Raw genomic sequence first — 12162 nt, 5'->3', positions numbered from 1 at the left:
GCGGGAGCCGGCGGCGAAAGAGAATAATCTGGCGGCAGGCCCCGCCCACTTTTCCCTCCCTCCCTCCCTCCGTCCAACCAGCGCCCGCCCCTGTTGCTGAGGCGGGAAGGAAAAGGAGGAGGAGGGGAGATGGTGGCGGACGGCGCCCGTGCTCTGGCTGTTCCCCTCTCAGGAGGGATCCGGAGGCCAGAGGTGAGGCCCTGCGGGAGGCGCGGCGGGGAAGGGGAAAGAGGGGCGGCCCTATTTGCGCCCGTGACAGGGTCTAGGGGACGTGGGGCGGGATAGTTGAAGTCAGCGCCAGCCCACCCGGGACGTGAGGCGAATGTGAGGCGAGCGCCTCAGGCCGCGGCAGAATCCACAGGGGCAGCGGATCCTGGTGTCGTTCTTCCCTCCCTCCTCCTTCCCTGGCGGGTGGGTGGGGGTGTCGTTTTGGTGCAGGCATAGGCAATCTTCGGCCCTCCAAAGGTTCTGGCCTACAACTCCCATGATCCCTAGCTAGCAGGACCAGTGGTCAGGGATGATGGGAATTGTAGTCCAAAACATCTGGAGGGCCGAAGGTTGCCTATGCCTGTTTTGGTGGTTCAACTCAAGGGGCGGAATGTCTTGGGCCAGCCTTGGTAATGACACATCCTTTGCTACTCCATACAGTATATCTATTCATTGATTCATTTGCTTATTACATTTTTATACCACCTCTCCAAGGAGCTCCAGGGTGGTGTACGTGGCCCACCCCCAATCTCATTTAGCTTTGTCTACACAGCAAAGCATCTTGCCACCAGGCTGATAAAAATCTAAATCTGACACAGTGAATAAATTGGCCTGTGTTTAAAACTGCAGTCCTTGAGCAGGTGGATTTGCATTTAAATCAGCCATGGCCTTCCAGTGACTTGTGGATTGCTAAACTCTCACTGAGCATACCTGTCATTCCAAAGGGTGGCTTTGTATTATTGCCTTCTCTCATCCAAGAAAAGAAAGGGAAAGTGGGGGAGTGCCTTCATTGGGGCTGTATGAAGGAAGCAAAAGTAAGTGAGCTTTGTGTTCATTAAAACTCTTCATTTGGGTTATGAAAGAGATGTTAAAAAGGAATAAAAGCTGTTGTCTGCTAGATGAAAATAAATAAATTCCAGAATGTAGTTTAATAATAAGATGGAATGAGGGAACTGCTAATGCAGGTTTAGCTGGGCTGGAGAACGCTTGGTGTATAAGGTTATAGGACAGAAGCATAGCTGCTCTCCCTTTGAAAATGTGAAAGTCAACAGTTAACCGGATTATGTCTCTAGTCCTAGCTGGGACACGCAGGTAACCCATGAGGCAGAAAACACAAAGTGAAATAAAGAACTGGTTTAGTACCCTCTAGCCACTAGATGACACTACCCAAATTCAGTTTCTGTTGATGTTATTTCCAATTCTACACCTAAAATCAATCTCCTTCGGTAATACAGTGTATCAGCAACCACATTTGTTGTTCACTTTCACACTCTGCATTACATGGGACCTGTGGGCTAGAGAGAAATTTTAAAACCTGCTTATTTATTATCTCAATAAAGGTATTATGCAACTATTACTTTTGTTTTTTATGGGTACTGTACTGTACTGTATTGTTTCTTATGAATGTTAAAAGGATAGGAAGCAGAAGAGAGCTCTTTTCACATAGAAACTACATTCTAGCCAGACATAGAGAACAGAATAGTTAATTTATGCCCCTTCCCAGTTCATTCTGTATGTACAATAGGACACCTCTTGCAGGTTTTTGGGGAATTACTGCAGTAATAGAGCCTTGTACTTTATTGCTGTTTCACAATAGTCTGAAAGCTACATTCCCATAATACTTTCGCATACTGGTATTCCAGTGACACCAGGCACAACTGAGGCTGGCTGTAAAGGAAGAAGGCCAAAAACGTAAGCTTGGTGTTTCTCTTGTTTTTGCAAAGGCAGACAGAGCCTTTGGCATTCTGAAATCTTTGTGGGGAGGCATATCACTTCAGATCTGTCCAAACAAGAATTTATGTTTGGAAAATGCATTGTGGCTTTATAGTACCATGAGACTTCCTGTTGGTTGGTTGTGTGCAGATTAAATGTGGTTCTTAGAGCATGTGAGTTACAGTACTTGATAATGCTGTTAGTTTTTCTTCCGAATCTGTGTCTGTGTTTAGACCCAACCCTGCATTCTCCTCGCTTTGTTTATCCTGCTTCAGTGGGTGGAGAAGAAACACAATAGCCTGGCAACAGTTTCTGTATCTGAGTAGTAACAGAGTTGTCATGTGTAAGCGTCACATAGCAGCATTGAGGGCAGTTGGACAAGGTGCGATGTAACACAGTATAGCTGTTAGATTGAAATTTGCACCAGAGCTGAATGCCTGTGCCTGTGCCTGACTTTCTGTCTCGGGTTTGTGTTCAAGTTAAGATGTATATGCAAGAAGCAACTACTGTAATATAAACCCTGTGCAGGTTTGTTTGGACATTTAAGTGGGGTGGGGAATTTAATTTCTACCCCTTCCTGCACTTTGAATTTGGGGAGGGAAGGTGTAAAATGCAAAGAGTAACTTCTGCAAAGTTGCATTTAAATAAGCTGAATTTGCTGTATGGTTAGAAAGGTGGTGGTGTTGTCATTTCTCTAAACAGGGAATTTCTGAGTTTCTTTACTCAAAATGCTGAAGACATGAGAGATTAAATGTCAAGGGGTATGTTAACCAGATACTTGAAACCACTTTTGAGTGGGGAGATGATGTGGATTTTCTGGAAAACTTTTAATGTGAAAGGTTTGCAATGCCCTAAATAGATTTGGCTCTAATTTAGCATGCTTGACTATTTTTTATAAAACTAAAAATATACACTATGTCAATTTTATATGCCTTATAATTTCTATTTTCCCCCCAAGTAGCTGCAAGTATTTGAACTGAAATTTCGATTTCAAATAAACTGCACTTATGGCACAATCCTAGACATGTCTACTCAGAAGTAAGAACTGTTGAGTTCAATGGACCTTACTCTCAGGTATGTGTGTATAGGATTGCAGCATGAATGCTGCTTCATCTTCCCAAAATACTCAAACGAATTCAAAGCTTTATTTGAAAGTATTTTAATGGAATGCTTGTAGATATTTTAAGGCCATGATAACTTAACATATGTTCTAAGAAATCCCAAGAGAGAAAATTAAAACACTTAAAACTGTTAACATACTAATTTTAACATGCCCAAATAATTTTGCATTTATATTTATTATATAGGCACCCATGGTTCCTGTATGATTTCAAAATTGCCCTATTTGACTGGCATTATATCCATCCATAAAACTTGTATTGGGAAGCAGAAAATTTTCTATCTGCCTCAGTGGAGTGTGGAGAGAAAGGTTGCAGTTTGCTAATACAGGAAAGTAATATAAGTTTTAAAACTTGGCCTGTGCATCCCCAATCTGTCTCTCTCACTCAGCAGCAGATGCAGGCCCTTTTAGGCCATATCAAGAGGCTCCCTGGTCAAAGAGATGATGTTCCTAAAATCTTCTTCCACTGCTTCTTCACTCCGATCCCGAAGTCTCCTGGTCAACTCAGCCAGTTCCATATATTCTATCAACTTCTTCTGCCATTCATCCACTGTTGGTAATTCTTCATTCTTCCAATTCTTTGCAATTAAAATTCTTGCAGCTGTTGTGGCATACAGGAAAAAAAAGTAACATCCTTCCTAGGTATTTCATCTCCACTTATCCCAAGTAAGAAGGCTTCTGGTTTCTTAACAAAGGTGTTTTTCAACACTTTTGAAAAGTGTTCCTATATACCTGTAGGTAATAGCAACATCTAGTTACCACCTAAGTATGGTCCTTAGAATAACAAAGTATTTATTTATTTATTTATTTCTACCCCAGCCACTCTGGGCGGCTTCCAACCAAAGATTAAAAATACATTAACAAAGGATGTAGCTTTGTGTCAGAGGGTCCCCCTCTTTCACCTGGAGGGTAGAAGGACAAGAGCCAGAGTTGAGTGTGTGGGAGCTGGGCTAGAAGCAGGCCACTGGCAGAAGCCAGAGAATGAGAGCCTTGTTCAGGCATCCCCAAACTTCGGCCATCCAGATGTTTTGGACTACAATTCCCACCATCCCTTACCACTGGTCCTGTTAGCTAGGGATCATGGGAGTTGTAGGCCAAAACATCTGGAGGGCCGCAGTTTGGGGATGCCTGGCCTTGTTTGATGTCTGCTTGATTCCAAGACTGTGACTATGGGAGAAGCAAGGTCTTCTGGGATATTAATACTGTGAGCTCCTGCATTGTAGACTCAGGTTGTAAGCCATACAGCCTAAAGACACCACAGTCTGCTGTTCCTCATTCCAAGTAAACCAAACCTTGGGTAGGAGGCTGGAGCCCCTGGAATTGCTTGGAGATTGGGGCATATTCCGAGATTTTGTCACACTGCAGTTTGCTTAGCCATAGACAACTGACATTGTGAACTCAATGATAGCTCAATGATAGCTCACTCCCTCAAAAAAAGAAAGAATAAAAGAAACCTTCAGCAGCAGCGGGTGAAGAGGAAAGAAGTGGCAAGTCAGGCAAGCTTCTTGTTGTTGTGTCCGACTCTTGTGACCCCATGGACCAGAGCACGCCAGGCACTCCTGTCTTCCACTGCCTCCCGCAGTTTGGTCAAACTCATGTTCGTAGCTTCGAGAACACTGTCCAACCATCTCGTCCTCTGTCGTCCCCTTCTCCTTGTGCCCTCCATCTTTCCCAACATCAGGGTCTTTCCCAGGGAGTCTTCTCTTCTCATGAGGTGGCCAAAGTATTGGAGCCTCAGCTTCATGATCTGTCCTTCCAGTGGGCACCCAGGGCTGATTTCCTTCAGAATGGATAGGTTTGATCTTGCAGTCCATGGGACTCTCAAGAGTCTCCCCCAGCACCATAATTCAAAAGCATCCATTCTTCGGCAAGCTACTTCAGTGTAAATAGAAGGAGTGGTGGTTTGGTGAGCTGTGATAGGAGGGGGCAGGGGGTGAGGGGAGGGGGGTTGGTGAAGTTTAAGGGGTGGGTGGGTAGGTGTCAGTGAACAATGCAAGTAGAGGCATTGCCACTAGGAAAATACATAAATATAAAGCTAACAAAATAATAAGAGAGTTTAATTGAAGTAGATAAGTGATATAAATTTGAAGAAAGGAAGAAGAAATAGATGGCTTACCATTGGCAAGATACACAAAGTTATGATGCAGAACTTTTCAGCACTACTTCAGCCGCATTGTGTTGCTGTATTGGGAAAATGAAGGTAGCCATATTGTTTCTCTTGCAGGGCAAAAGGGAAATGGAGGGCTTCAGTTTTAGTCCCCAAAGGAGCACAAAGGGAAGGGGTTCAAGACATGTTGGCCCTGCACTTTGATTTGTAGCCTACCTATGCAACTGCATTTTGTGTGTGTGTAAAAAGTAAAAAGGATGGGACAAGCTCCACACAGCCAGGCATCACATGTAATTTAGTCTTTAATCTGCCAGTCTGCAGACTTTAGTACAGCATTTCACAGATTGTTTTGGAATTCAAGGTGCACATTTAGCAGCAAGTATTTGTACTTGTCAAGGAATGTTTCTTACTGGGTTGGAAAGCAACGGAGCCTTAGAAAGGAGGACAATAGTATATTGAATGTTTTCTCATTTTATTGGTTTACTTTTGCAGATTTTTTCATCAAAATACTGGGGAGAATGCCACGTCACTTTTAATTATGTTAGCTTTATTAAATGTTTTGCAAGCTACTATTAACTGTAATGCTGGATTATGTTTGAACAGGTGAGACCTGTGGTTAAGGCTTCAAACCTCTGTCTGTTGGGAAATGCAACTCATTTTACAAACAAGAATCTGCACACTGAAAATGAAGATATGGTTAAGCAAAGCATCACATTAAGTCATTATGAGCCACAGGTAAGCCCACAGCAAATAAAATTTTATTAGGAATCATTCACCCTCCTGGCAAATGCAGGGTGTGTTGTGTGTAGCAGTTCCGAAATGAAGCAGGACTATCCCGGAAGAGTCTGGTAGTATAGACAAAGCAGTTGTTCTAAACAGTCGTTAACAGTCATCAACAGGTTTACCACTCCTATCAGCCAATCACCCATTCCCACCACCCTTCTGAGTAATACCCCTCTCCACCTTCTGACTATACATAAGGCTCTGGTGACTTCTGTTTCAGTGTTTGTCATACCTATGACAAACTTAGTTGGTCTTTAAGGTGCTACTGGAATGATTTTTTTTTCATTTTTTGTAGTATAGACATGCTCTGATGATTTGCTAGGTATATGTCAGGTAATCAACAGGTGAGAGTGGTTGTTTTTTTTTGAAAACCACGTTAGGGAAGCCTAATTAGGCCTGCAGCCTGGAGGTTCCCCCCTGGTGCCCAAATGTATTTTTCAGGCTCTCCCTGAACAGTAAGAAGTCCTTCTAGGCAAAAATCAAGTAAATGTTACTTTGCGTCATTCCATGCAATTCAACCTCTTAACTCTACATGAAGCATAAATGCAGTCCTGTTTACCAACTGGTTATTTATTGTAGTTTGCACAGAGTACTCTGTATTCTCTGACAATTGGGTAAGGCAGGGTGGGGACAGCATTACATGTTTCCCCTTTTTAAGCATGTATGAATACAATCAAAGTAAGTCACACTCTCTTAAACAATGGTAGCTGTGTAGAGAATGCAGTACTAATCTTAAATTTTGTCTTGGGAGGGAGGGCTGTGTTGACATCACACTCTCCTTGTGCTCACTGGTGAATATAGTCTTCCTCTAGATCTCCTTTGAGCTCTATTACTTACTTTCTGCTGTCGCTCAGAAGACTCCCATATGTGCAGTTAATACTGGTAGCTCTGTAGGAACATACATGCTTTACCAAAATGTGGTGTGAGTGTGTTGATCTGTGAGTACACTTCTAAAGCAAGGCATTGCATGTCATAACTGCCAGTACTTGTACCTTTTCACCATGCTTCATTATTGTAGAACAGTAATGACAAAAATAACTCACTTTTGTTTCATTTTCTAATATCAAAAGGGAAGGCAGCAAAATGAGCTTGTCTGGTCATTTGGCCTGTAAAAAGCTTTTTGCCCTTAAAATGTCTCCCTCTTGAATTTCAACTCAGGTAAACCGCACTAAGCAAGAAATGGACACACAGCTCTTCTCTCCTTTGTTTGGAGGAATAACTAACACACCGCCCACTGTGGAGTCTCCCCAGTTTTACAGTAGCTGGTCAACATGTGGAGATGATGCCAATGCTATTGCCTCATTACATGGCTGCACCAAAAAAAGGTATGAAGTGATTGCCACCTTGTGGTTTTTTTCTAGAAATCTACAAATGGATTGATAGACGGCTGGTCCGCACTTGTGCTTGTCCTGTGCCTAGAAAGCACTGGTGTGAGCAGTTTCCCCCTTGCCCTGCACCTTTCCCAGGAAAATCACAAATTGCTCTTTGCTCCAATTGAGCTTCTAAAGAGTGGTTTTCCCCAAGGGAAAGGAGTGGGACAAGAAGTATGGATGAGCCCTGGGTACACCCCCCACACACACTTCCCCTGCTATGCTACTGGGTACACCTTTCAGCAAATTTTTATATAGTACTATTCCTTAACATTACTTAATTGTTTGCGGTGAAGATATTGTTACAGAATAGAACTTCTTTCTCCTGTAGTGTATGGCTAACTTTGTTGCAGTTGTAATTTGGACAGTGCATGATGATACAGCTTAATGTAGTAAATAGAGTGACTTAGGAAACATATCCTCTCCATTTTCAGAACTAATCCCTTATATTTAAACTTCTCCCCTTTTTGCAGTAATTGCATGTGCGACGAAAGTCCCTCTCACTTTCCGTCTTATAACTCTGACCTCTCAATTATTAAAAGCACTAGCAGGGATTTCTGAGGTAAATCAAACCTCCCACTTATTCCTCTAGCCTTTCTTTAAACCCTCTAGCACTTGTGGGTTTTCAAAAATAAAAGAGGGTCCTCTTCCAGCCTAAACGTGACCAGGTACCTATATAGACTTGGGGCTATAAAAAAGGCTGTTCCTATGTGCGCTCAGATAAGGGTTTCCCTTCACTAGAACCTCCCTTACTGTAAAGCTAGCCTCCTTCCTGAGGTAACTTTATTATCACTCAGAACCTGTCTCCTCCTTTAGCTCCCCCCTTTTCTTGGTGCACTCTCAGCCACAAACTGACCTTTCTCCTCTAAAAGGCAGTTTTGACAGTTTAAAAGAGTTCCCCACCACCTGGGTTCATGGGTACCTTAGCTGGAAATTGAAATAGACGATTACTAATGTGACACTTTAAAGATGGATATTTATTGGCTTGAATCTTAATGGTTGCTTTCTGGTAACATTGGTACAAACTTAATTTCACAGGTAACGTTCTTGGTAATCAAATAACAGAATATCTTTCAACTACTTCATCTACTCTAAATTCTACCTTCTCCACAACCACCCAAGCTCCCACACAAAAACCCCAACAACCGCCAACTCACATAACTGTTCCCCTCTTCCATCTAAACCCCATGCAGGCCACGCCTCCCATGGAATGTTGCTGCCAGTTAACCAGGAGTCTGGGTTAACCCTTGGATAGGTTGGTTGTGAAACAAAAACATGACATAACAGTTTCAAATTCGCCACAGCATGTCTCACAGGTTTGCTGTGAACAATATTTTGATATAAGTGATACAGTGAAGTTCCGTGTTTCTCCGAAAATAAGCCATACCCCAAAAATAAACCATAGTGATAGGCAGTTTAACCTTGTAGGTTAAACTGTACCATACTTAATAAACTGTACCATACTTAATAAAAAAAAATAAGACATCCCCTGAAAATAAGCCACCGTGTTTTGTTTTTTTTGAGGAAAAATAAATATAAGACGGTGTCTTATTTTTGGAGAAACACGGTATCCTATTTCCATATGCTGTTCTGATGAATCAAGTCTCCTCGCTTGATGTTTGTATCCCAGTTTTAATAATGCTTGGTGACATTGTTAAAATGCCATATTAAAAAAATTAGCGGGAGCTATATTGGCTTTTTGCCTAATAAGTTGGAGAGAAGCCAGGTTAAGAAGGGAGTTCATTTTAATTATACCAGGTTGTGAGTCTTCATAGTACACTGTGCACAGTGCTCAATGTTGCTTCCTTTTCTGTCTTTTTCCATTTACTGATGTTTTCTGTAATATCTGCATTTTGTCTCTTGCTCCAAAGCTCTGCTGTCAAACTGGTGCTGAATTTACTTCACAACGTCTGACTTTGGCTTGTTTGCTTATGAAATGATTGCAAGCTCTCATTTGCTGATTTTGGTCTGGTTTTCTTTCGCTTCTTTCCATTTCTATACGTTTTCTAAAATCAAGATTACTCTATGGCTTGTTTGGCTTAGAATTTCTGCACATACCCTTTCTTCATTCGTGTCATTTGGGAATGTGGTTATGCTGGGATTAGTATGTATAAGATTAAAAACAGAACAAGATTCTTTATTTGGTCATGTTGTTCTCTCCAGCTTTAAAAGTGGTGGGAAGATACAATGGAAGACAATTAACTTCTCATGTATTAGTTCCATTCTCACATCTCATCCTATCACCTCCCCACTACACACAGTGTTTCTTATTTCCCATGCATTAGTGGCTCTCTGATCTTCTTGATCTACTTGAGCTTTTTCATATTTGAAGTGCTTATTAATTTCAGTAAATACTGCTTCTCAGTTTCCCAAATGCTTTTATTAATTGTTTATTCTGTTTACCTTATTTATTTTATGTTGCCTCCACCAAGGTTGAGGTGGCTTATGGAACTGGTCAGTAACATGACAATATTGCTCTGAAAAAAAAACTAAACTAAAGGTACTACATTTAGGAGGCTCATTCTTCTTAGATTCTTGGTACAGGTGATACTCAAATATCTCTCTTTTCAGAACACAGGTAAATTTATCTTATTCTGGCAACGGCCCTGATATGTTTGGCTTAGTGACAAGCATCCTAGAGGAGCCAAGCAAGCAAGAACCTGTTACAGGCTGGTAAGCTGATGACTATTTATATAAATATCTATTTTAAGGTCACCTATAAACTTCACTGTGGGTTAAACCACAGAGCCTAGGGCTTGCCAATCAGAAAGTCAGCGGTTCGAATCCCTGCGACGGGGTGAGCTCCCGTTGCTCGGTCCCAGCTCCTGCCAACCTAGCAGTTCAAAAGCACGTCAAAGTGCAAGTAGATAAATAGGCACCGCTACAGCGGGAAGGTAAACGGCGTTTCCGTGTGCTGCTCTGGTTCGCCAGAAGCAGCTTTGTCATGCTGGCCACATGACCTGGAAGCTGTACGCCAGCTCCCTTGGCCAATAACGCGAGATGAGTGCCGCAACCCCAGAGTGGGTCACGACTGGACCTAATGGTCAGGGGTCCCTTTACCTTTACCTTTATAAGCTTCACGAAAACTGTTCTCTCCCTACCTTTACTAACTCTTGACCCTAAGCACATTTAAGTCTTTAGTGGAAGGAATTAAAGGACATATTAAAACTTTAAGGGCTTGTCCACACTTCTGCTTGTTCCATGTATCCAAGAGGTTTTTCATTTGTCCCAAGCTTTCAAAGCATTCTTTCATTTGCCCTTATACTTTCCCTGGGAAAACCTGCAGTTTACCACTGAATCAGAACAAACATCAAGCTAAAGGAAAAATGATTTGACATATGTTCTGATTCAACAATAAGCAGTGGGTTTTCCTAGGGAAAAGTGGCTGGACAAGCAGAAGTGTGAAGAAGCCCTAAGTTTGCACAGTTAAAATGAATTAAGGGCTCTGTTGACATAGCACAACCAATCCACTTTAAAAAGCCCAGACTTTTGCTGTTTATAAGGTGATGGGAAACTGGTTTGAAAAGTAGGAGATTAACCAATGGTAAACACCTTGCTCATTGACATATAGCCTCACAGACAAATCATAACAAATGCTCAATGAAGCCCAGATGTAGTCTAACCTCTCTGTAAGTTGGATGTGAGCAGATCAGGAGGTTGGCATCCATCTGTCTGAAGAGACAATGGAGTGAGCCTCCAGGGGTGAAGTCAAACCACTGCATTAGCAGCATTGAAGTGACCTCCCCTGGGCAAAAGCCTGGGCAGTGTGTATGGAGGTCTTGGGCTGTCTATATGATAAGACCCGACCCCCCCCCCCCCCCGGCCTTGCTAAACAGGTTGTCTAGAGGAGTCCTTCAGAATATCAGATTGAATTCAATAGCACTCAAGGATGGCAACCAGAGCCTTATTTGATCTAGATAATTGTAGGAAAAGAAGCAGATTGGACTTGTTTAAATGGTTCTTTCTTTTAGTGTTGCAGTCTAAACTGGTAAATAAATACCTATCTCCACCAGCAGATGGCACTTAAAATGCTAACTACTTCAGAACTAGGAGTGAGATTCCTTCAGAGCTCCAAAAAGAAAAAAAATACTTTCACTGATCCCATAGGGCAGCACTTTATGGCTTGCCCAATGTAGTGAGATGCTATTCCTAATAAAACAATTAATACCCTGTAGAATAACTAATAACATTCCTGTAAAATCAGCCTATTTGGTCTGCTTCTAAGGCTCAGAGTTAGTTGTATTGTTAGCAACTACATACATCAGGGTTTAAAAATGTAATATAAGGCACAGAGGGTAATTTTAATCAAACTAGCTTGCGGGGAGCGGAGGTTTAACACTTCCCTGTCCAGCCATGATTACAAAAAGAAAAATCTTCCCCTGGTTCTGCAGTTAGCCTTAGCTGGCAGGAAAGGTTTCCTAGGTAGTCATATTAATCTAAGCATATATACTCTGGAGGGTAGAACCCGAACCAAAGGCTTCAAGTTACAAGAAAGCAGATTCCGACTAAACATCAGCAAGAACTTTCTGACAGTAAGAGTGGAATGGTCTCCCTATGGAGGTTGTGGACTCTCCTTGCTTGGAGGTTTTAAGCAGAGGTTGGGTGGCCATCTATCACGGATGCTTTAGTTGGGATTCCTGCATTACAGGGGGTTGGACTAGATGACCCTTTGGGTCTCTTCCAACTCTACAATTCTATATTAGGCTAAGATTGCTTCACCTCATCCCCCAGATCTTCTATATAGGTCAAGCTGTTCTGCTCTTTCACCATAATAAAACTCATAAGATGATATTCAGCTCAGCAAAAGAGTACGGTATATTAATCCTCACATTTTAATGTTTTCAGCATAAATGGCATGTTTT

The 12162-nt window shown here is 42.1% G+C and overlaps 1 protein-coding gene across 8 annotated transcripts in view; it reads left to right on the top strand.

The window, feature by feature from the left end:
* Positions 1–96: 96 nt before the first annotated feature.
* Positions 97–12162, top strand: part of LOC118092184 (meiosis-specific coiled-coil domain-containing protein MEIOC-like) — a 28222-nt gene continuing 16156 nt past the window's right edge. The window contains exons 1-5 of one of the 8 annotated variants that reach the window (XM_060280988.1): positions 234–2448; positions 3433–3596; positions 5751–5882; positions 7089–7255; positions 9872–9973. In XM_060280988.1, the coding sequence (XP_060136971.1) occupies positions 5841–5882; positions 7089–7255; positions 9872–9973 (311 nt within the window). In that variant the 5' untranslated portion in view covers positions 234–2448; positions 3433–3596; positions 5751–5840. Of the gene's footprint in view, positions 193–232; positions 3597–5750; positions 5883–7088; positions 7256–9871; positions 9974–12162 lie in introns of those variants that run through there. The other 7 variants (XM_060280990.1, XM_060280984.1, XM_060280985.1 and 4 more) reach the window with 7 other exon arrangements.

Source organism: Zootoca vivipara, chromosome 12, assembly GCF_963506605.1.
Source record: "Zootoca vivipara chromosome 12, rZooViv1.1, whole genome shotgun sequence".
In the NCBI taxonomy this organism is placed as follows: domain Eukaryota; kingdom Metazoa; phylum Chordata; class Lepidosauria; order Squamata; family Lacertidae; genus Zootoca; species Zootoca vivipara.
Note: the sequence above shows the minus strand (reverse complement) of the source record. Positions and strands in the feature narration are given on the sequence as shown.